The 25,443-nt window shown below is 41.3% G+C and overlaps 1 protein-coding gene across 1 annotated transcript; it reads right to left on the bottom strand.

Annotated features, from left to right (window-relative positions):
* Window positions 1–1,439: 1,439 nt before the first annotated feature.
* BDH2 (3-hydroxybutyrate dehydrogenase 2) lies at window positions 1,440–23,168 on the bottom strand. Its single transcript, XM_059171818.1, has 10 exons — window positions 23,018–23,168; window positions 20,727–20,818; window positions 19,753–19,831; window positions 17,526–17,622; window positions 15,842–15,950; window positions 9,842–9,902; window positions 8,772–8,885; window positions 5,309–5,367; window positions 4,669–4,761; window positions 1,440–2,556 (listed from the first exon to the last, which is right to left on the bottom strand). The coding sequence occupies exons 2-10, from the start codon at window positions 20,796–20,798 to the stop codon at window positions 2,503–2,505; spliced, it is 738 nt and encodes a 245-aa protein (XP_059027801.1). The 5' UTR covers window positions 20,799–20,818; window positions 23,018–23,168; the 3' UTR covers window positions 1,440–2,502.
* Between the last annotated feature and the right edge of the window lie 2,275 nt (window positions 23,169–25,443).

Here is a 25,443-nt window from a genome sequence, read left to right as displayed (position 1 = left end):
TTACTGTATCATTTCAGATTTTGACCTTCCCGTCAGCAGTTTCTTTTTTCCTTTAAAATTCCTTCCAGGGGCACCTGGGTGGCTTAGTTGGTTAAGCGCCAGCCTTCGGCTCAAGTCATGATCCTGGAGTCCCGGGATCCAGCCCCGCATTGGGCTCCTTGCTCAGCAGGGAGTCTGCTTCTCCTCTGATCTCTCCCCTCTCATGCTGCCTCTCTCATTCTTTCTCTCTCAAATAAAGAAATTAAATCTTTTTTTTTTTTTTTTTTTTTAATTCCCTTCCATTTCTGTCTTCCTTTCCTTTATATTTCCGCTTTTCAAGTGAGTGTGTGTATATGCACATGCCTCTTTCGGGGTAATTTTCATTTCCCTCAGGAATAAAAATCGTCTTACCTGTTTTTCATTCGTTGGGTCAGTTTTAATCACCACTTTTCAAGCAAGAAGGACAACATCAAGGCGATGTCTCCACCTGATAGAAACCACTCACTCTCAGGCCCTCCTTTGTGAATCGTGTGGGTTCATGAACCCGCGTCCATCTAATAATGTTCAGGGCATCTAAAGTGATTACTGTATTTTCCTGAACTGCTCTTTCTCTCCTAAAGCTTGCAGAAATTTCTGGAGGTATCCAGCTTCCTCTTACCACAGGAATGAAATATATTTTTCCTTTTCTTTCAGTCATGTGCTCTTCATTGACATATCACCCCATTTGATTAACATGACTTTGGAGAACATTGAACTTTTTGGTGATATTTTACCTCTGATCTTATTTATAATGTTTTATTGTTTATAGTTAGCTGAGAGAACTCTGAGAAAGCCCTTTTTTTTTTTTAAATGTTAGAATTCATTTTGCAGAATTCATTGTGTGCTTATTTAGAATTCATTTGTCATAGCTATACATACTCATGTATACTGGCTCACAGCAGAAAGTACCTCATAACACACTTAAAAGCTTCAGTCTTCCATCACTTCACCTGATGAGAAGTTACAGCATTTTGATTATGATAATATTATTAATTAAGGTTTTAAAAAGAAAGACTAAGTGCTCATTTATTATCTATATGTGCATAATACCATTTAGTCTTCTGAAGTAGCAACAAAAAACAAACATAAAATGCTAAAACTAAAAGAATATGAAAAAATTTCTTCCCAATAATCTCTTAACGAATTATCATTCATGAATTTGCTTACGCTTTTTCTTTTCTATTCTTTTCTTTTTTAAAGATTTTATTTATTTGACAGAGAGAGAGAGAGAGAGCGAGGATAAGCAAAGGGAGCAGCATAGGGAGAAGGAGAAGCAGGTTTCCTACTGAGCAGGGAGCCCAATTTAGGGCTGCATCCCTGGACCCCGGGATCATGACTAAAGCTGAAGGCAGACTCCTAACAGCCATCCAGGTGCCCCGCTTAAGCTTTTTCTTGGAAAAAAAAAAACAAACAAACCCCAAAACTTTGTAACCATATTTTAATTGAATTATAATTAATGTACGATGCTGTATTAAGTTCAGGTGTACAACTATTGTGTCAATAGTTCTATACATTATTCAATGCTTACCATGGCAAGTATAGTCACCATACAATGTTATTACAATACTATCAACTATATTCCCTATGTTGTACTTTTCATCTCTGTGACTTATTTAAAACTGAAAGTTTGTTTTCCTTAATTCTCTATTTCACCTATCCCTTGAAAATTTTATTTTCTTTAATTTTGTTTCCTGTTATATGAATCACTTACATTTATTTATCCAGAGACTGTTTCTAAATTTCATGTCCTTTTACTATTAACTAGGAATTTGGTGAAAAAAAATCTACACTTAACCTAAAAAATATCACTCAAGTTGATAATATTGCTAGTTCATCATAAGTTTCTTAGGCTCATACTAATTATCATTGCTTATTTTAAGAAAGATTTTTTTACTTAAGCTAAGAAAACAGTACTAAATTTTGAGTGATAACATCCATTAAGCATAAACACTTGATGATTATTTTCTTTTATATAACAGATCAATAGTATAGTTCTGAATCTAAACTCCTTTTAATGTAAGTTACTGAAGCTGACTGAATTCCTTCCTACTTTGTATTCATTTATAATGGTGAAAATTTTAAAATTAGTATCCATGTACAGACCAATGCAGAATTGTACAAAGTAGTTGAATAATTTGAGATAGAAGTAAAATACAAATTAATACCTTTTTCTTAAAAACCTTCCATTTTTCATATTCACATTTTCATTTTATATGCTTGCAAATTGTTGTTTATTTTAAAACTATTCATTTGCAATGAGTTCATTATCCTTTATGTCATCTCTCTACAATGATTTCAGAAGAGGTTAGAAAAAGATTAATATATTTAAAGAATGTGACTCCCGTGAACAATGACATCATTAAAAAGGGGTTGTTTTCATTAATATGCCATTAATAGGAAAGACATGATGGGTGAATTTTCTTCATAACCAGGTTCACTGTGGACAGGAAGGGCCCGCCTTCCTTCCCAGCAAGGAGATCAAAATCACAAGCTCCAGCCTCCATCAATGATGACAGGATTACCTGTTACATAGGCAGACTGCAGTGATAAACACAAGGAGAAAGAATAATTACGAGGTTTAACACACGTTGTGTTTTTTCCAATTTCCCCATGACTGAGATAGCTAAACAATGTATTCATAGTAATAGGCATACTCACCTAACAAACATTTAGGAAAATGTCAATTAAGTTTTGGATGATTTGAAACAGCTGCATGTTCTTGAGATCTGGAGTTAACTGGCCTCTGGCTAGTGTTTTTAGCACATGTCACATTCTAAGCAGGTATTTGGTCTCAGAATCAGAAAATTAAGTTTATAGATATGCAGCCACTCCCTAAATTAGGATAAAGTATAGGCTAAAATAGCACATTTTCATTTTAAAATTCAGAACTATTCTAAAGTAGCTGAGTTTTATGACATTAATAAATTTTTGAACATCATCGTCAGTCATAAAGTGATCGTGTCAATTACCAAACAGAATTTTTTATATAAAATACTGTATATTTAGTTGATCAAAATAGAAAGGTATTTCCAAAATAGATAGGTATCTCCTGAAGCACACTAAATGTGTTTTTAAATTTATATGAATAATATTATTATAGCTATTAAAATATGAAAAAATATTCTACACTAGTTTCAGATATTTAAATCTGTACAAAACTAAGGGAATTTAAAAAATTGCTTTTTTTCCATAAAATTTTTCATTTTCCCAAGAAATAAAGCTGAAATGATCATTGTGGTAGGGGTTTCAAAATCTTTTAAGTTAAGCATGGATGTTAAATTTCTTTTCTTACTTTTAAATTTGTCTAAAGTCTGAGATAATGGAAGAGACAGGAAGGAAAGACTTCATAGTATGAGAACAGAAATTTTTAAACCTATGAAAACTGATAAAATATTATAGATAAATTAAGGGGTTATCAGGCACTTTACCAAGAAATGACCCCAAATCCTCAAAGTGTTTTTTTAAAAAGTAAGCTTTCTGATACATAGATACTTTTTTTTTTAAAAAGTAAGCTTTCTGATACATACTTTTAAAGGAATCCTCTGGGTTCCTCTAAAAGTCCAAAGATCTTTTTATTGCACATTTCAAGCCAGAACATTTCCAAGTATTTGATAACCTAAGATCTGACTAAACAAGGGCAATTTAGGTCCTCAGCAGCACCCCAAATCAAACGAGCCTTTCTGTAGATACAGAGTCAAAGAGACCACAAAGGCCCATGAACTTGTTCCATTAGTAATTTGTTTAGCAATTCCCGCAGCTACGAAAAACTGTAGTTAACAAATCTGAGAAGTGGTAGCTTCTGCCATTAACACATTTCAGCCACTGTATTTGTCACATTCACCAAACGCCTGGTGTGTACCAAGTTACGTAAAGAAGAGCTAATGCATCAGTAACACACCTCCTTATGCCCGCCTGGGTCCCTTTCTTCCTCTCTCCTCATACACGGCGGTTCCCTGGTCATGTCATACGCAAACACATAAAACAGAGAGGGATTCTCTTGTGCTCTATGCCTTATAAATGTAGTTTCTGCTTTCGTAGTTCTGTGCCATTTAAGAATATATACAATAGCTATTAAGGGAGAAACTGGTTACGAAATAAATGCAAAGTGGAAAGAGCTAGAAATAGGAATTCCCATATGTGATGACAAACAAGAATTCATAGGAAAAAAGAGCCAGTAGGAGTCTCCTAAACTAAAAATACCAGATGCCAATCCTGGGTCTTCTAGAGACAATTACATCTGTTGAACTCTCTCCCCATTTCCCCTAAAGCTCTCATAATTTTGGAGGTTCATTGCTTGACTTACGTTTAATCAGGCTTTCCCCAATTACAATATTTGAAAGCAATTGTTTCTCATAAAATTGAGCAATTTAATTGAAAGCAATTGTTTCTCATAAAATTGAGCAATTTAATTTTTTCTATCCTCCCCATCATTTGCTACAAGATTTAGTGACATGTAGAGTTGAATGAGGAAGAATTGGTGGCTCTGATCACACGGTCTTTCTTTGAGCAAATTAAATCACAACTGATCCCTAGCTTGTAAGCGCAACCTCTTAGTGTATGTATGCTGCAACTCTCTAATGTGACCTTATTTTGATAAGCCAATCATGGCCAAGTGAGGATAATGAACTCCCTGGGAAGAAGAGTGCTTACTTCATCAGAAGCCAAATACACACACAGTAGAGCTATTTCTTCTGCGGTTGCAAATCTTCCAGTCTTCTGTCTCTTCAGGAAATCGTTCCGTGCCTAAGACCAGAAACATACCAGGTATCGGTGACATGAGGTGTAGTGAGAACTCTGGAGGTCAAAGGCAAGAAGAGTCTATAGAGGTACCAGTGGTGTGCTACCTTGAGTAATCATGTATTATAATGAGAATATCATTAATTTCATTCATTATGGACCAAGTAGGACTAAGTGACTTCCAAGGTACTCAAACTATGTGTTATGCTTAAACCTACAGACACTATATCAGATCAGTTAAAGAAGTGGGCTTTTTTTTTTTTAATTTTTGAAACTGTGGTAAAATACACATAGTATGTTACTTATCATCTTAACCATTTTTAAGTGTAGAGTTCAGTAGTGTTAAGTACATTCACATTATCATGCAACAGATCTCTAGAACTATTTTCATCTTGCAAAATGGAAACTCTATACCAATTAATCAATAGCTCCCCCTTCTCTCCTCCACCACCTCCTGGCAGCCACTCTTCTGTCTCTATGAATTTGTCTACTCTAGGTAAGGAAGAAGACATTTTTCAACCAGATGATATAAACACATTTAAAATAGATATACCTCTTTGGGATTTGGTCTGGCTTGTATTCTTTCTTGCAGAGATGGGGTATCAACCGTTCCTAAATCAAAGGGGGACATTCAGCTTGGTTAATTACTCAAACTGAAAAAGACATTGACAAACTTTAAACTTCCTTTACATATGATACAACAATCGGTGAAACCCTTTTCCATGAATATGAATGATAGTTTCACCTCCATTTTCTATGATATTTAAAAATACAGATCATAATTCCTTGTGACATGAGGCAAGGATTCTGGAAGAAATGCCCAGCATTCCCAAGACATATTTTAGTCACAGCACATTGACCTGACACTTTAAGGATTTTAGTCACTTTTACATGTATTATCTCAGTTACTTCTCAGAACAACCCTGAGATGTCCACACATCCATATAAGTGCTTCACAGTACAAGAGAACAGGATGACTTCATGATCTCAAAACCATTTTTTGCTGTCAGGTTCACTCTGGGGATTTCTGGGGACAGTGCCATGTCTGTTGTGGTCCTCAGTAATTAAGATGGTTCTACATTTTCCTGATTATCTTGCCTATTTTCACCGGTTTCAAATTCCTATATTTAAACATAGTTTCATGTTTCTCATAAAAAATATAATTTGAAATCATTTCATTTAAAAAAAAGTAAGAATGATGCTAAAATTTAAGAAATCCCACTCAGTTCAGGCTCCCACAGAGCAAGTTGCCCAAATTTTTTTCTTAATTTATGTAATCTACAAATTGTCTTCAGAAGGCCTTTTTTGTGGTGGGTTGACCACATGATACATGTAAGATCATAACAAGTTATTTTAGAGTCATACCCTCTGGTCCTGAGAGTGCCATTGGGTTTTACCAGGAAACTGTTTCTCAATTTTAGCATCATTTGTCATTTCCCTGGAGAAGGTGGGAATCTTCATTCAGGAAGTTCTATCCTTTGTGTTTAACACCCTTTCTTTAGGTTACCTGTCTCCTCTCACATTCTGCCAGAAGTGGGCAGCCCTTTCGACCTCAGGGTGGAAAACTGCCTTTAGTGGGTCACCTGGTTCATTAGGAACATTTTCTAGGGGCGCCTGGGTGGCTCAGTGGGTTAAAGCCTCTACCTTCGGCTCGGATCATGATCCCAGGGTCCTGGGATCGAGCCCCATATCGGGCTCTCTGCTCTGCGGGGAGCCTGCTTCCTCCTCTCTCTGCCTGCCTCAGCCTACTTGTGATCTCTGTCTGTCAAATAAATATGATCCCAGGGTCCTGGGATCGAGCCCCATATCGGGCTCTCTGCTCTGCGGGGAGCCTGCTTCCTCCTCTCTCTGCCTGCCTCGACCTACTTGTGATCTCTGTCTGTCAAATAAATAAATAAAATCTTAAAAAAAAAAAAAAGGAACATTTTCTATCTTTCATATCACTGCAGGCAATAGTGCTGATAAACGTTCTAGAGCCACATAAAAAAGATTCCACATCCAATAATATTTTCCTCACTTCTCTCATCCATAGCCTCCTAACAGTCCAAGATCCTACCAACAGTATGCTTAAGACACCCGAAGCCTTCACTAAACAATATCCTCATTATCCTCAAAATCCAGTTTTAAAATGCAACTTTGGTACCTTCCCCCCTGCTCAGACAAGTGAGCATCATCTCTTTCATACGGCTGCTCTTAATGGCTATTAAATGGAACCACAGAGCCAGCTTTCTACTTAATTCCATTGTGCTGAGTCTCCTGTGTCACGGCACAGACTGACATGGCGTGCGCCAGTCTACACGAGCCTGGTGGAAGAGTTGTGACTCTACCGCTGTTGGCGCCACCCCAGACACACTCATCCCTTGTCAGGTTTTCTTCTGTGACTGGCTCTTGAGTCACAGCTAGTTCCTTGTTCCAGACAGTTTGATAATATATTTTCCAGTCTTCTGAAAAGTCCAGCTGCTCAAACAACCACATTTTCCAAGTCATTTTGCCATTTATTCCACTGGGTAAATGGCACCCAAAATAGCTAGAGCCAAGTGTCACCAGTGGTATGTTAAAACCCAGTGAAACCGGCTTGACTATATCCTCCTTTTTCTTGGTGTTACCTAGGTTTACTTTTCTAGTCCAAGAAAAATCAAACAGAGCACTTTAACTGGAAATTCTGTAGCTTGAAGGGTGTTTTGTATTCCTCTTTCAAACTGATAAATCAGTGGTTTTTCACTTGAGGGGAGAGCATGGTGGAATATGTAAAAAGCTGGTATGAACTTTCCAAATGACAAAAATTTTCCACATCCGCTCTTTCCCCCAATTCTGGCATGCATTTTAGGTTTCAAAAAGTTCCACAAATAAGCGCGAAATCCTGAACTCCCCAATACCAGCTGTAAACCCGAGGGTCGCTTTGATCCTGGAGATGTGATATTTAATTCCTTTTCAGAGAAGAAGTTAGTAATTCTTCTTAGGCTCCCTGTATTCATTTATGTCAGTGGAACCAGTGGAAGGGCCTATCTACTTCCTAGACAACACACAGTTATTACGAAAGTAAGTTATTCCTATGAAGTAAGTTACAGAATGCATTTGTTTGGAGAGATTGAACATCTTGTCTAGTAAGTTCTGCTTTTCTTCTTTCTTTTCAATGGGAGGTCAGCCTACATTTTGATAAAAAGCCAGATAGGGAATAATTTTGCTTTGAGAACCATTTATTTGGTCCTTTGAAGCAGGAACATGGTCATAGACAATATGTATGCAAACTCAATGGGACGTCTCAGACTATGACTGTCTTTACTCCACAGGAGGTGGGCCAGATTCCTCCTGCAGGCCACAGTGTGCTGATCCTCTTTTGATAGCATCAAGGAAGGTGTTAATCCCTCCTTTTTATTTATGGCTCGCCCCAGGTGATTGACAAGACTCAGTAGCTCCCTGTGTCCTGGGAGGATGCTCTTACTTTCTTCCTGTGGTCCTGCGAGCATGGTCTACTTTTTGGCTTCCCCTTGACAAGGTCATCTCTGGTCTGCTTGCAGAACACCAAGCTCTGGCCAGTTACGTGTCTTGGCCATGAGATTTGGAATTGTTCTACACACATGAATACCACTTAAACCCCTTGCATCTATGGTACACTCCGACTAAGTATCTCATTCCCAACCCACTGTTGGACTCTTATCTATTTTTTTAAAAGATGTTATTTCATTTGAGAGAGAGAGAAAGAGAGCACCAGAGCGGGGAGGGGCAAAGGGAGAGGGAGAAGCAGACTCTCCACTGAGCAGGGAGCCTGTCCTGTGGCTCAATTCCAGAACTCTGGGATCATGACTAGAGCCAAAGGCAGATGCTTAACTGACTGAGCCACCCAGGCAGTCCTGTTGGACTGTTACCTTAATAAGCCTAAACCCTTTTCCATTTGAGCTTTTCCTCAGTGACAGGATACAATATAACATGGTATACAAGCTTCCATGGATAGGTTTCACAGTGGCAGCCAGGGTGTCAGGAAGGACAGGTGTGCCGTCCTGTGGTGCCCACCTCACCTGGACACACGCAGTTGCACCTGATCCCCTGCTGGATGAAGTCTGCAGCCAAGGACTTTGTGAGGCCAATCACAGCTGCCTTGCTTGTGCTGTACACACATCTGTTCACAACTCCTGAGGGTGAAAGGAAGGCAACAATGAAAGAACAAAACAACCGTCCCCTTGAGAAAGGGAACATAAATAACTGTCCCCAGTAGCCCCTGTCATGCTTCTTCCCATTCCCATTTAAAAATTTGGTATCAGATTTTCTCCCTGAAGAGGGCTGGTTTCTGGAATTTCTGGGAAAATAGTATCATTCTTGGCACAACTCAGTCGAGACTGAAGTGTTGAGAACCCACACGTAGGGGACAGCAGTGGTCTTAGGTTTTCATCATTGGTGGGCAGTACTCTTGGGCAGATTCCAAAAGAGAATCCGGGGAAAGAACAACAGAACAAACCGGTCCAAAAAATCTAGAGGCCCACCCTTTCTTTGCCTTCCTGTCTTGGGCGGGCTTCCCGTGCATTCTTGTGCAGAGAAGGGACGCTACCTCAGCAGTAGTGCTTTCATTTGAAACTCGCAAATCATCTGCCAGACTGTGACGTCATTTCCACTTGGCACCACAGTTCTGGCTCATGGACTTGACTTGTTTAGGGCCCAGATCAGCTGACTTTGTAAAGGACTCCCCCGTATCGTGCCAGCACTTTGCACAAACCCGTGTGGTAATACTATCACACTACAGAAGACATGCATTTGCCTGACTCTCCCCCTTTTGGACCATGAGGTGCACATAGTGTTCAATACATTTTTTTGGTTAATTAAATGGACAAATATTTCTTTCTTCCAGCTTGATTTTCCTTTCCATATCCATTAGAAGGAATACAAAGAAAAGCAAATAAAACAAATTCATTTTTTACGATTGGCTTACAATGAAAGCAAAAAGGATTGACAGTAAGGAACATAATACCAATTTTTAAAAAAGTGGTTTTGAAATTATGTGTGGGCTTTATAATCAATGCTATTTGTGAAAATCCACAGATCGTGAAGTTATGGGAGTCTGTGCATCGTGATTCCCAGAGGAAGACAGACCTACCTTTGATGCTAGAAGCCACAGACGACATGTTGATAATGTTGCCAGATTTCTGTGCAAGCATCTGCCAAAACAAAACAAATTAAAAAAAAATGCTACTCTGCAAGATAAAAATACGACCTCTTTAAAAGATTTGCATTTACTTATGGTTTGCAGAAGCATCTTATTAACTATTGACATGAAGTGCTCTTAAGCAGTCTTAACAGTGCCACCCAGTCATTACTGGGAGAGGGTGGCATGCTCATGCACTCACTGGCAGGAACATTTCCCAGGGGGATTACCGCCTTCCTTTGGCACAAGAGCGTCTGCAAGACCAAGGAGCTCTGAGCTAAATGGAAAGTTAATGAACATTAATCATTACTTTGTATTCTTGTTGTTGGAAAACTCTTACCTTGACACATGTTTGTTGAAGACCTACTATGATCAGATATGTGCTAGTTCCAGGAATTTGGAAAATAAACCACACACTCCCTGCCTGTAGACAGCTGCCTGCAGACTGGAGGGGTTGACACAACCACCATCAAGCAACAGACAGCAGAGACCTCCACAGAGGGGGATTAGGGGGGCGGAACCAATCCAGGTTGCGGGACACTCAGAGGAGGGATCCAAAAGAGGAAAGAGGTGGCCTGAGTTTTGAAAACCAGGGCATTAATCAGAAAAATAAAAGAGAAATGTGTTTTAAGGAGGAAGAACCACATGTAGAAAGGCTGTATCATGGAGCTGGGATGAAGGGATGGGTCTGGTTGGAATGCCGAGCATGGGAGGAATGAGGCTGCTGAGGCCGTTGGGGACTACATTTAGGAATTTGGGCCTTACCTTGAAGGCAGTGTGGTGGTGACAATGAGGGGTTTAATGCAGAGCAGAGGCATGTTTGCATTTGGGGAATACTAAGACTACTGTGGCACTACGTCAAGGAGACCCACTGGAAGCTGACAGAGATGCAGAAATGTCTGTGGGCAACAGAGGTGGAGAGAGCTGAGGTAGTAAGTGCAGGATATGGTGAAGGGTTACACACAGTGAGGCCTGCCTCCCTCACTGAAGGAGTGTTTCCTAAGAACACCTCCCCCAGAATTGTCTCCTCAACAGCCTCGTCTGTTTCATCAGAAATTACCATCTCTCAACACAGGACTGCCCGTATCCTTGCCTTCCAAGGATACGGTCCCTTAAATCTAGATAATGATCTCTAGGATACCTCTGCCAATCATCAAGAGGGAGGATATGAGGCGGATAGAGACCCCTGGACCTCAGCCCCTTACTGTCCACTGCTCTCCATTGCTCCTGCTGAGACAGAAAAAGACCAAATGGCTGCCCTGCTTGGTTAAGAAAAGAAAACAAGTCCCCTGGGATGATTTAGCACTCTCCTGAGATGCTTCCATATAGATTATACTTCCACATAAAGGGGGCCAATTGGCCCTGAGAAACCGTGAAAAACGTCCTGTTACCATCTCCCATCACTGGTAACCATATAAACTCACCCCTAACCCTGTTGGGTGCTCCGTCTTTGGGAAACAATCCCACTGAGGCCACCAGTGAAAATAAAGGTCTGAAGGGGAGGGTCTGCGGCTGTTTCGTCCTCCTAGATGTGGTATACAGTAGGTGGTCCTTACACTGTGATGAATCAGAATCTCTTGGGGTGGAAGCTTCTTTTTAAAATTAATTAATTTAGAGAGCTCATGGGTAGGGGAAGTGTAGAAGGAGGGAGAGAATCTTAAGCAGACTCTGCTGAGTGCAGAGTCCTACAAGAGACTGGATCTCGTAACATTGAGATCATGCCCTGAGCTGAAATCAGACACTTGACCGACTGTGCCATGCAGGCACTCTGGGATGCTAGTGTAAAGTGCAGGTTGCTGGACTCTGCCCCAGACCTAAAGGAATAATATAATGAATGAAAAAAAAATTGCTATGAATTAACAATGTTTTCAGATGAATTTATACTTAAGTATAACATGTATGTGTGTTTTCCAGGGCATGTAGGGATGTCTGGGGGCATGTGGACCCATGAATGCTTTGGGGGAAGAAGCAAGAGCTGGAGAGAATCCCTGCCCAATGGGCATTACCTTCTCATTGAAATCAGAGGCTCGGAGGATGACCATAAAGAACAAGAAGGGATGGTGGACACTGAGAGTGGTAAAGGGGAAAAACAGCTGGTCAGAGGGAATGGAAGACCACTCCAGAGAACAGAGGAAGGAAAATCGGGACACGATGGGCCATCAGAGTCAAGGAAACAGTTTCTAAAAAGAAAGTGTCTCAGCCGTCAGTGTAGAGAGAGAAGTTGCTTTTGCTGGGGTAAGTTGCTCTAGCAGCTTTCAGACACAGAGGTGCAGGAATGGAGGTGAGTAACTGAGTGGTCCAGGATGAGCCTCCTCCGGGGACCAGAGGTCTCCCCATAGTATTCCCCTCCCTTCTGTTTTGATACTTAGTTACCATTTGCACTCTGGAGCAGAGAGTCTGAAACAAGCTAAGGCATTGTGTTGGATTAAAGGGTGCAACGGGCGACCCATCCAAGTCAAAGACAGCAGTAGCCATGAAAATATTGAACCCAACTTGCTTAGTTTTGTGATAAAGAGGATCATAATGAAATGGGGTCCTCATAAAAAAGACCAGGAGAATAAGTGCAGGCTTGAAAACAAAGCCTTATTATTTTTTAGTATCCAACTTTGCAAATAACCCATTTTTACATTTTTTAATTTTTTTTTTTTTTCATTTTACTGAGCTATCGTTGTCATATGTAACCCATTTTTAATGCCTATAGGACACATAGACTCCAACTGGATGTATAAAGATGAACTATTAAATAAGTTCAGCCTCTCATCTTCTGAAATGCAGCAGTTCCTCAGGCAAAACTTTAGAATAGAGTCACCTAGGAGATGTTAGTGCTGCCCCAACACTTGTGCCATCCATTCAACCAGGTCTGTCTGCTGGTTCTCGAGCCCCATCCTCGCCTCCTTCCATGCAGTCTTCTCAACGCTGGCTCAGTGTCTACTGGTAGAATGTGGTGCTCTTCCTTGCTCCCAACTCGACAGCCCTCTCTGGCAAATACGACTTGTATAAAGTGAAATGCCTCCTATGTGGGAATCCTCTGTAGGATTCACCTCCCAGAAACTCAGGCAGAGGCTGGGAAGAGCTCTGAAAATTCCCTCGAACTGTACATCAACTAGATCAACTAGTCCTACCCTGACCCAGCTTTTTGTCCCCACTGACCTCAGCTCCTAAACTTAGCAGACCTTGGTTTCTTGGGTCTTTGGTGAGTCCATGTCTGACCTTTTCCTGGACTGACAACCTAGATTGATTGATTGATTGATTGATTCAATAAATACTTGACAAAGCACTTCTATGTGCTAAGAGTCTTCTAAGATACAACAAAGGAGAGAAACCTTCACATAGCCAAGATTTCCCTGACTTTGGATTTTGCACTGACCTCTTCTTAGAGTATTTTAAAATTGTTCTTTGCCTCTTGACTCATATTCCAGTTCTGGAATGATTTTCAGTATGTCTACCCATGAACAAAAATTTCCAAAAGTGTTTCTTTGTTCTGACCACCTGACTTTTCAGATCTGCCTGGACTCTAAATACTGGCTTCCCCTGGAAAGTCTTTTTTTTTTTTTTTTTTGGTTAAAGATTTTATTTATTTATTTGACAGAGAGAGAGAGAGAGATCACAAGTGGGCAGAGAGGCAGGCAGAGAGAGGGGGAAGCAGGTTCCCTGATGAACAGAGAGCCCGATGTGGGGTTCGATCCCAGGACCCTGAGATCGTGACTGAGCTGAAGGCAGAGGCTTAACCCACTGAGCCACCCAGGCGCCACCCCCCGCCACCTGAAAGTTCTAACCTGGAAATGTGCATCATAGTAATTGAACCCAGAGGATCCCAGACAATTGGAGCTGGAAGGGATCATGTAATTTCTCACTCTCATTTTATTTTATTTTATTTTATTTTTTTAATTAAAAAAATTTTTTTTTAAAAGACTTTATTTATTTATTTGAGAGAGAGACAGTGAGAGAGAACATGAGCGAGGAGAAGGTCAGAGGGAGAAGCAGACTCCCCATGGAGCTGGGAGCCCGATGTGGGACTCGATCCCGGGACTCCAGGATCATGACCTGAGCTGAAGGCAGTCGTCCAACCAACTGAGCCACCCAGGCGCCCTCACTCTCATTTTAAATAGAGAACAAGTGCCATCTCCCAAGGCACACAGTGAAGGAGGGGCAGAGTTCAGGCTGTGATGCCAGAGTCCGAAATCTGGGGTCAGGTTGGTTACTGTCACTTTCATCCTGCCTATCCTAGTCATTGATATCTCTTGGGACTTTTTAAAATAAATGGGTGTTACTGCTTATGTAGATTACTGTTAAGATGCTTTCAATCATAGGTAAACTCACGAATTTGCAAGTTAGTGTTTGCTATTTCAAAAGTTAACACTTACTGACAAGTATACATTTTAGCTCCATGGGACCATACCTCACCCTTGCTGCCTTCACTCATATTTGTAAAGCATTCCAGACATGAAGGAGGCTGGTTATGTTGGTGTGACTGTGACCTAAGCTTTCTCCTTTTACTATAGCCTCTGCTTCTTTCCCATATCTTAGAATCAGTCTTCAAAAAAATAATCCATGTTCCAAATAGCATATTCTCATGAACTCCAAGTAAGTAGAAAAAATGAGATTTATATTAAAAAAAAATTGCTGGTCAACATCCTATGGACCCACTGAGAGATCCTTTTCAGGTGCTAAACAAGCAGATTAAAACAAATTTCTTTGTTTCTAAGTCAATTTTTCCTAACTTCCCTTTTAATGTTCATCTGGATCCTTCTTAATTAACATTAGGTTGAATGTTCAGAGCAAAGCATCAGCCCTGCCTTGCCATTAAAAAAGCTCTTCTCTGTGCTGGGCTGGCAGCATTCAGCATGTCTGTCATCTAATCCAGCTGGGCTGAAAGACAAGAATGGCTCCTCTGCATTTCACTAGGGTTCTGTTGGCAACCTTGGACTGAACTGGTTCTGTACTGAGTCTGCCCCTTCATCGTCTGAGCTTGTGCAGTTGGCTTACTATTGGCTTGTAAGGTCATTTGAACTCATTGTTTTTCCTATTTACTCTCCCCTCCCCCCAGAACACCTAGTGTGTGCTTTATATCAAAAGGCATTTAACACTTGTTTCTAAAATAAAATGAAAAACATTGATGAGTTGTGTGAAGGCTGTGGAATTCTAGGGCAGCAGACCCAGGAGGAATGCTCTCTCTTTAGCATATACTGTCTCTCACCTCTCTGGTGCCTCTGTGGCTCACCTAAAAACAAGGAGAATATTCAGAGAACAGAAAAGCAATGGTGGTACGTCCACCTTGAGAGCATGTGCCTGGACACTGAAATCTGAAAAGGGGCCCAACTTCCAGGGTTCAGATCCTGCTCTAACCACTTGCTAGTTAATGTGACCTTGGGCAAGTTATCTCACTGCCCAGTTTTATCCTTTGTACTGTGGATGTGATAAAGTAGCACTTACCTCATCACATTCTTCTGGTCCTGCATGCCTCTTTGCTGTCCCTCTCCCTGGGGCCCTCTTCCTCACATGCCTGAATGGCTAGCACCCTCATTTCAGTTGGAACTCTATGAAAATTCCAGCTTCTCAGAGAGGCCCTCCTGGACTTTCCTGAGATCCTAGCTTCTTCTTCATATTACTTCTAATCACTCTCCAAGCTATATGTCTCATACCCATTATCCTGTCTCACTCCTCAAAAATAGGATCTCTCTTAGAGAAGGGACTTTGTTTAGTTTTCTGATGGATCTTCTGCACCTAGAATGGAGACCTGCAAATAGAAAGTGCTTAATATTTCTTGACCATTTCTTAACTGGAAGGTTAAATGAGTTAATTCATATTAAATGCTTGATATAAGTGTTCAGTACAGGTTAGTCATTATGGTAGCTACTGCCACTGCTCGGCATATGCGAGGACCCTTTCTGGGTGCCCGGTGTGGAGGCCTACTTATCCAGTGGTGCTTATCCTAGTGGTGGTGGTCCTTACTTTAGGAAGAAATGCCTTGATCATCAAGTACATGCTGCGGACATTGAGATTCATCGAGAAGTCCCAGTCTTTCTCCTCGCAGTCCAGTATGGTTCCGTGATGGACAAAACTGGAAGAAGGATTGATCAATGGGGAAAAGTGATCATTTAAGAAGATCTGTATTCCATTTCCTTACCATATTTTACTGTCATATATTGACTCAGGCCATTGACCTTACCTTTTGAAGATTTTAACAATTTGGAATATTACTTAGTACATTAGGTTAATGAGTATCCAACTTAATCTAAATAAATTTATTGGAAAACATCTTTCTTTTAAAAAAGAAAGGCAGAGGTTTGGGGCCACCAAACATAAGCTGGACGGCAACTGCACAGGAAATAATGATAAACAAACGTGAGACTAGAACGCCAGCCCTGACTCCTATGTCAAGAGCAACAGTGCCCTCTGGTGACACAGATTTAGTGTTTTCAAAGGGAAATCAAATTGCAAGGAAAACCAGTGTCTCCAAATCTCAGGGCTGCAAAGTAATATTGCTATCATACAGTTCTAACATATTAAGTAAACAAAGCAGAAAAAGCCCAAACTCTCCAAGCAGCCTTTACTCCTTTTCAAGTCACACTCGTAAATAACCTGCTCATCTTTCATATGACAGCAAGAACCACACGCTCTATTTCTATACCTCTTACCTTGCTGAAAATTTAATATATAGATGTTCAAAACCTAATTTTCCTGGTTTTCTTTTTGTGATGGCTCTCAGTATATTCTCATATAAAGAATGAGCAGTTTATAAAATAGATTATCATAAATTTTTTTTTACTTAATTTCCACACATTGTAACATATGACAAACTACAAATGGACTTTTTTTTTTTTTTCACTGAAACATGATTAGCAAGAAGAACAAAAATATATTAGAAGGCTCTGGAATTTTTCTGTCAATGCGGCAGTACAAATACAACACAACATAAGAAAAGTGGAATGTCACTTAGTTCCTGTGTAAACGTCTGTTGGGCTTACCTCTACTAGGCTACGTCTGAGTAGCGAAATAGTAGCACTGCCTGTCCTCGGTGTGGCTGCTTCAGTTCCAGTCTCCTCTCATTCACACATGGTTCAGAACTGTTGGTACCACCCTAATAAGTTCAATTAGGCCATTCTCTTTGCACTCTATGCAGAAGTGCAACACGGAAACTTCTTTTGCTGGGTGGGGCTCATTGTTCCAGTAAGAAACCCTGAGCTTGGGCAGTATAGAGGACTGGCTGGAAGGTTGTGCCAAAAAACGGGGAACACCTGCATTTCAATAGGCTGAGTACTTGGTTTGTGGTAAATATACTTGTTTTAAAGACATCTACTGGAAAACAGTTTTTCATTTTATCTTATACGTCTTAGTGGAACATCCATAACCCGTCCAGTGTGAGGCATTACCAGCCTTAAGAATGTCAACAGGTTTGGATTACTACCAGTTCTCTTGAGCAGACCTTAATTCCCCTTAGGACTCAGCCCATGTCCACTTCTCTGGCTTGGTCCACTTGCTGAATCTTGGAATAAAAATTCTGTCTAAACTCTAGCTGTATTTCCTAAGAAATATATTATGGTTCATGATGACTCATTTCACCATAGTACCAAATGTCATTAAGTAAAAGAGAAAACTTTCTGTAAGGACAGTGAAATTAAAGTGTGTGCATTACCCAGCAACATTAAAGAGAACATCAAGTCTCTCAATTTCACTGGCAAACTGGTCAATTTGTTTCTTCTTTGTGACATCAAGGGTCCTAATTTGAATACCTGAAAAATAAAACAAAAGACACGATTTACCTTTACTCATAAAAATGTTAGCTTTGAAGATTTCGCTGTTTTGAAGTGTAAAGACTATAATATTTGTCCAGTTAGGCTTCACAGGATTGTTGGCCATTAGTAGGGTCTTAGGAATCTCAGAATCTTACAGTCCTCCCCATCTAGAGCTCTGTATCAGATGCCTCTGTAAGCCAGCAGTAACATCTGGAAGTGGGTCCATTCCAGCCCTTCTTTTCCCCAGAGGTTGAATCACTGCTACAGTGATCCTGAATTCTGTCTCCGGGGGAAGGACAGGGGTGGTGGGAGAAGCGATTGTTTCTGTTTGTGCCCTTTACCTTTATGTCAATTCTTCTATTTACTAGAAATGACTTTGCTGGTCATGGGTACCATCACTTATTTCTGGACTGAATTGCAAGAAGAAACATGAGGCCAGAAGAAGAGATGGAAACACTAACCATGAGAGATCTGGCATGGGGTCTGAGAAAGACATGTTGTACTAGCTAATAAAATAAAACCAAAAAAACAAACAACCCCCCCCAACCTAAACCAACAAATATGCTTTAATGAAAGAAGCAGTTACTTTCACGATTTTAAAAATATATGGTTTATTTTATTCTTCCGTTTTGGATATAGAAAAGAAGGATTATAAATGAAGAAAGGGAGAACTAAAACCAAGTTTCAGAAGAACTTTCTTTGCTTCTTGCTTTTCTAGGACAGCAGCTTCCCTTATACTTGTTGAAATGGTAACTCAACACGGTCTAATTCAGTTAACTAATTCAGTGGACTAAGTTGTATCTGATCATGTAACCAGTTCTACTTTGCTGAAACAGTTAGCTTTCAAATGAGTTCTACGTCCTGATTTCTTTCTGAGTAAGGCCACTAGAAGACCTCTGATGCTGGGATTAGGTTCAGTGTGGTACGGTGAGGGGCAATACGCACCCAGACAACTTAATCTTTTACAGTTTCTCATCATGACACGTGATTTTACGGCTGAGCTATCTCCAGTATGGTAGCCACTAGTCACTTGTGGCTACTGAGCATCTGAAGTGCAGATAGTCTGAACTGAAATGTACTGGAAGTGTAAAGTACACGTACATTTCAAAGATTTGGTATAAAAATGTAAAGTATTCCATTGGTAACTTTTTTATACTGTGTATGTAAAAATTATAATATTTTAGATATATTGAATTAAGTAAATCTATTGTTATTACTATTATTTTAAGATTTATTTATTTATTTATTTGACAGGGGGGAGAGAGAGAGAGCACAAGCAGGGGGAGTGGAAGAGGGAGAAGCAGGCTCCCTGCTGTGCAGGGTGGCAGATGCGGGACTCAATCCGAGAACTCCAGGATCATGATCCAAGCTGAAGGCAGATACCCAACCAACTGAGCCACTAAGGAGCCCCTAAGAAATATATTATTAAAATTAATGTCCCTTGTGTCTTTTTACTTTTTAAATGTAGCCACTACAAAAATTGACAGTCATCATTGACATCAACATTGACATCATGTTTCTATTGGACAGTGCTTCCCTCACAGAGAGGCACTCAAATGGAAAGTCATCATTAAATGTTAACAGTAAGGGATGCCTGGGTGGCTCAGTTGCTAAAGCGTCTGCCTTTGGCTCAGGTCATGATCCCAGGGTTCTGAGATTGAGTCCAGCATTGGGCTCCTTGCTCAGCAGGGAGCCTGCTTCTACCTTTCCCCCTACTTGTGCCCTCACTCTGAGAAATAAATAAATAAAATCATTTTTAAAAAAGCTAACATTAACAGGGGCACTTGACTGGCTCAGTTGGTAGAACGTGCAACTCTTGACTTCAAGATCATGAGTTCAAGCTCTATGTTGGGCTAGAGTTTACTTAAAAAAAGTTATCAACTGTTAAATTTTCGTGTTATTTTGTCACTGAGTACTGAATCTTTCAACATGTTTCAGAAAAAAATATTTTAGGTATACATCTTAAAATGTTGCTTATACATTTAAATATATAGATTTTTGTGGGTTCGCACAGTATGGATTGGATATCAGGGAGTCAGGCTCTGAAGAGAAGGCCAGTGTAACTAAGTAGCTAAGGAATTTTCTTTCAGCACCTGAATCCCAAGTTCACACTGTCAACTTGCTTACCGGGGCACTCTTCAAGTTCCTGAAGTTTGGACTCATTGATATCCGTGGCGATGACTTTGGCACCTTCTCTTGCAAAAGCCTGGGAGACACAATGTGCAAGTAAATTCTTTGTTTATTTGATTTGATTCCATTCTTGTGAGTAGAAAGTCAGTTAGCCTTTCCCTCTTCATCTTATTTTCATTATTTTCCTTATAAAATAGGTGGAATTTCAAGCTCTCTATTCTCACTTCACCTTTCCCATTGTTACTGTTTTTATCATTAATTAGAACAACATGACATACATTGTGCTTGTCAGTTGGCTTTTCCCCTTAAGCATTATCAAATAAAATCGTGTTTTTAAAAACTAGGACTCTGTTACTGACACCTCTCAAAATACTATTCTGTGATGTGATAGCCTGTACTTCATTTCTGAGCAAGTTCTTACTATTTTCCATTTCCTATTATATTCCAAGTAATAAGAGAAAACGGGTTATTTCAATACTTTTTCACATAAGAGTATACTACTGTTTTCATAAATGTCAAACTATACCTAATACGACTATACCATAAGTGCATTAATTAGCTCAGGTGGGGGTTATAATGTGCAAGAAGTTGACATAAATTGGAAGGTAAAGGTAACCTGGTAGTCTTGTAATTCTAGAGTCCTGTACTTGAACTGCCATAATTTCAGAAAGCTATGCATTCTGGTAGGGCCCCTGCAGCAAATATATCATAATGCACAGAAACTGAGCACAGAAAGAAGTCTCTCAGAGTCAAAAGGTACCAGTAATGTCACATAATAAACATGTGACGTGTTCATTCCTTCATCTGCCCAGGGTGAGGGATAGAGACTTTTCTTTTTGTAACTTAGGACAACAGAAACACAAAATTGAAAAAAAGAAAAAAAAAGTAGAGCAGAATTAAATAGCTACAGGATCTGTCCACATAATTCAATACCTCAAAAGCTAGTAAGCAAACAACAGATAATAACTTACTAAGGCGGCTGCCCGGCCAATCCCCTGAGCGGCGGCTGTCACGACGATGACCTTCCCATCAAGGCGACCCATAACGGAGCCTGCAGTTTAAGCTAGACACGTGTGTAATGGCTTAGTATATAGTCCTGTGCAGTGGTCATGTTCCCAGGGCCCTGGGATCCAGCCCCTCGTAGGGCTCCCTGCTGATAGGGGAGCCTGCTTTTCTCCCTCTTTCTCTGCCTGCAGCTCCCCCACTGTTTGTGCCCTCTTGTGCTTGCTCTCTCTGTCTGCCAAATAAATAAAATCTGAAAAAAAGAAAGATATTTGGATCTTGGACGGTAGCTTTTCAGGATGAGAGGAATGCCTCATGATGAGGTTGGGGTAGTTAAGGTCAAATGATGATCAACTGAGGGTTTCTTCAAGGAACTGAGTACATTTTCTCACCCCACTATCCTTAATGGGTTCCTATTATCTCACAACAAGTCACACAATGGCTGCTTTGTCCCAAGTCATCACATCCCCATTCCAGGGGAAAAAAAAAAAAAGGTGGAAACTAAAAGCCTTCCAGAGGGGTCCTCACTTTCTATTCAAGAAGGAAGCCCTCCTTAGAAATTCCAACCCTCATTTCACAGGCCAGCTCTAGCAGCAGAGGCAAGGAATTTGAGAGTTTTGTTTTCTATTCTCTAAAAAGAGAAAAGCTGGGGGGGGGGGAGCGAGCCCCCTTAAATGGGCCATGTAAGATAACCTACACAATCACCCTGCTCAATTACCTGCCTGATAAAGAACAGATAGGTAGCTAGTCTTGCCTAGAGAACTCACATGATCCAGTCCTTTCTTTTTGTACCCATGTCTGTTCTCCCCAGCCAACCTTGGCTTTCTGCTGTAAACAAGCCTCCATGCTTTATCTAAGCTCGTAATGCTGAGGCGCCAGTTACTCTTGTAGGCAATGGGATTAAAGGAATGATGGAAAGAGTGTGACACGAAGTGACACGTATTTTAGAAAGATTACTGTGGGCAGACCCCGGGGACGGGTGGTTTCCTTGGGAGGGTGTGCTGTGGCCTGAAGGGCGGGTGAAAATCCTAGGGAGTTAGGAGACGGAGAGGGGGGCTGGACGACAGCAGTGTTTCAGGTGGAGACTGAGTCTGGTCACCCGTGCACTACCTTCAGAAGGATTAAGTGGTCTTCCCCTTGTCTGCGGGCTGTGAATTCAAACCTAGACCTCCGGGTTGCAGGTGCAAGAGAAGACCTCGCGGGTCGCGTTGTATACTGCGGCCTTGGCACGCCCTCCCGCGCTCTAGGTCCGCACGCGGCCGCGCGGAGGCCAGGGCGCGAGTTCCAGGACCACTTCTGAGCGACACAGAGACCTCGGGGACCCTCCCGCCCCTGCGCCGCCCAGCCAGCGGCCCTCGCTCCCAGCCGCGCGGTGCGTGGTCCTGCCTCGGGATCCGACGGCCGGGTCTCTCGTTTCCTCCCACCCTAGCCTTTCCTCTCGTAACGCGGGGCGAGCTTAATTGGGGGTTGGAGTTTTGCTTCCCAGAGGGCCCCACCAGCAACCGGCTCCGGGGACCTGCTTGCAGCTTCCCCGAAGTCCTCGGATTGAGTCTGCGCTCGTGAGGTGCCCGGGAGGCCGACGTTTACAGAGCCCGGGAGGATGCCAGGGAGTCCCGCTGTTTTTTCGCTTTTCTTTATTCTTACGCGAGTGACCCATTTGCACTGTAAACACGCTGAGAGCTGAGAGATAGAAGAAGAGACTCCGATACCCACCCCCCCCGCCCGCGCCCCGATCGAGGGCATGGTGGGCACGGTGTCTCAGGAAGCTATTGTTTCGCACCCCCATCACCGCGGGCCGGAGGCGCCCGAAACAGAAGGCGCGCACCAGAGGTTCCCCCACAAATCTGGGGCGCCCGGAGACGCGCTTGCTGAACAACTGTTCCAGCACGGAGCGGCCGCCTCGCTCGCTCTGAGACCTCTCCCTCGCCGGCCTTGCCTCTCGGGAACCAAATTTTGGGGACAAATCCTTACTGTTACAAGAGACGATACTATCAAACTAAAATGAATTTGGGAAAGTGAGTGCAGACGCGACCTGAAACGGTAAAATGAGGCAACTCTCAATAAATCCAACGTGAAAGCCACATTGAGAAATTTAGCTATACCAGAGTTTCAAACTTGTTAAAAACACACCCTTATCTTGATCTAACTGCTGAGATTAATCTGGAAATAGGTACCCTGCAGAGCAAAGCAAATCGAAGTCCCCCCCCCCCCCCCCCCGCCCAGTCTGAAGTGTAACTTAAAAAATATTAGGAAATCTTACTTTAGAGCAGCAAGTGGATGTCGTCCTCCGGATCCCTGGGCCAGCCACAGACTTGATGAGACCTTTGTGCAGAAGCAAGTCAGGCTCATCATGCACGCCGGGATTTGTAGTTTCCTTCAGTTTTAAGAAAAGGAGGCTCACGTTTGTTTACTATACGCGTGTGTGTGTGCTGCCATCTAGTGGACCTCTGGTAGAACGGCTGACTCCAAGGAGAAGGTGAAAAATGGAAACGCCCCTCAGGGGCTTACTTAGGAAATGGGAATAATTTACGTCACTTTAATCCAAGTCTTTGTTGTTTGTTCGTGCCTACTCTGTGCTGTTCTAGGATATTAAAAACTTAATGAGTCAGAAACATCATTTGGAAGATAGCAGGTCAGTGACATAGAAGGACCCTAGGTCATTTAAGATAGTGGAGCCTTCCTTCCTGGCCCTTCACCAAGATTGTTTTGAGGGAGAGAAATAAAAATTCCCTTCTGTTTAAGGTATAGTTATGGTTGTTTTGTCACACTCTTTGTCTTCTAACACTTGTTCATATTTGCTGGCGGGGTGCAGGCACTGTGAGTACATGGAGGGGCAGGGTCCAGGTAACGCTGAGATTTACAACGTGGAGGCCTGAAAGGGAACATGTTGGGTAAGAGCAACAAATCAAGTTTAGTCGAAAAGAACGGACAGTACAGATCGAAAAAAACTAGGTCATGTGTACTAGGCTTATTAAGTCATACTATAGCAGGTGTATAATTGAGCAGAGTGGTTGCGTAGGTTATTTTGTACATGTATTGTTTTCGTTGGTTCACTCAACATCTACCCACCACACTTTCCCCTGTCTTTTATTTTATAAAGACCAGAAAACAAAAAAACTCTCACATTCCTAGCCTTCTTTGTTGCTAGAGCTGGCCAATGAAATGTTAGTTGTGGAGGATTTCCTTTTGGATAGAAAGGTAGAGCTCCTTTTAAAGGATTTCCCTTCTTTTTTCCTGGAATGTGGATCTGTCTTGGGACATGGCAGCAATTGTGTGACTTGGCAGGAGGTCAGAGGCACCTATTAAGGACAGAGCAGGATAAGGAAAGGAACCTGATTCCTTGAAGACAGCCTCTGTGCCACAGCCTTAGACTAACTCCTCTGGGATTCTTTTTTTTTTTTTTTTTTTTTTTTTTTAGATTTTATTTATTTACTTGAGAGAGTAAGAGAGAGAACAAGCAGTGGGTGGGGGTGCAGAGGAGGAGAAGCAGACTCCCTGATGAGCAGGGAGCCTGCTGTGGGCCTTGATCCCAGGATATGGGACCATGACCTGAGCTGAAGGCAGAAGCTTAATCCACTGAACCACTCAGGCATGTCCCCCATTGGAATTCTTAGGTGAGAAAAAGTAACTTCTTTGGATTACATTTTCCCCAAGTTTTTTGTCTTTGGAGCGAAGTATACTCATAACAGGCATGGTGGTTCAGAAGAAACGCTGTGCAGTAAGATAAGTCCCCCATTCTTCACTAGCTCAGTAAATCATTTAACTCTCCAAGGCCCAGTTTCCTTTTCTGTAAAGAAGGTAAACATAGCACCTGGCTCAGGCATGTGAGGAGAAATGACCAGGCACTCACAACTACCAGCACACCATTTGTTACATTTGTACTTAATAAGTGTTAATGATGACTATAATTACAGCAGATGGCAAAAATGGATTGAAAAAAATCTCTGATCTAATTTCTGCATCTATAAGCATATGCACATAAAGTCTTTGGTAAGACGGTCTCTCATTGCCCAGGGTAGCTTCTAACGGAGTCTAATGATCTCTAAAAATACTCAGCTGTGCTCCTTGCTTTAGTAACAATGTCTTTAACTTCTGAGGGTTTTAGAATACATTTTTTATGGATATGAGGATTCTCTAATCAAGGCCAAGTCTAACACTTCTTTCTTTGTGCAGCTTTCTTGAGCCTCCCTTTGTCCTGATTTCCAACAATAATGCTGACTCTCTGACAGACTAAGTAATGTGGTGTTGCAAAAATTTTCTTACCCATGTGTATTTTCCATGGACTAAATTTCTTCAAGGTTAGGGACCATATCTTTTTCGTTCTTATGTTGCAGTCAGCACATATTATGAGATGTTTGTTTTCCAACTAAATATGTTTGCAAAGGCAGTAACTTTTGGTGCCTAGCTCAGTGACTGGCACACAATAAACAGCAGTTAAATATTTGCTGAGTATAAATGGTAGGCTTTTACTAGGTTTTCTGGATATAATTTTGTCAGGCTCTCCAGAAAATGTTTCCTACGATTAATGATCTATTTGTCTTCTTTGGTCTTGACTTTACTTTCCAGACCATTTTAGTGTCTGACTACATTACTGCTTTTTAACCTTTTTGCATGTTTCATTGTTGACTTTCACAGACATTTATCACGATATTGAAACCCAGATCATAAGAGTTAAGCAACATTCTG

The sequence above is a fragment of the Mustela lutreola genome, chromosome 1, assembly GCF_030435805.1.
Source record: "Mustela lutreola isolate mMusLut2 chromosome 1, mMusLut2.pri, whole genome shotgun sequence".
Lineage (NCBI taxonomy): Eukaryota > Metazoa > Chordata > Mammalia > Carnivora > Mustelidae > Mustela > Mustela lutreola.
This window is presented reverse-complemented; position numbering and strand designations above follow the sequence as displayed.

Excerpts from the sequence above, each read along its gene's own strand:
- BDH2 (XM_059171818.1), bottom strand. The coding sequence starts at position 20,798 with ATGGGTCGCCTTGATGGGAAGGTCATCGTCGTGACAGCCGCCGCTCAG. Across the intron at positions 19,832-20,726 it reads TTGGCCGGGCAGCCGCCTTA|GCTTTTGCAAGAGAAGGTGC; the intron begins GTAAGTTATTAT and ends TGTGTCTCCCAG. Across the intron at positions 17,623-19,752 it reads GGAACTTGAAGAGTGCCCCG|GTATTCAAATTAGGACCCTT; the intron begins GTAAGCAAGTTG and ends TTTATTTTTCAG.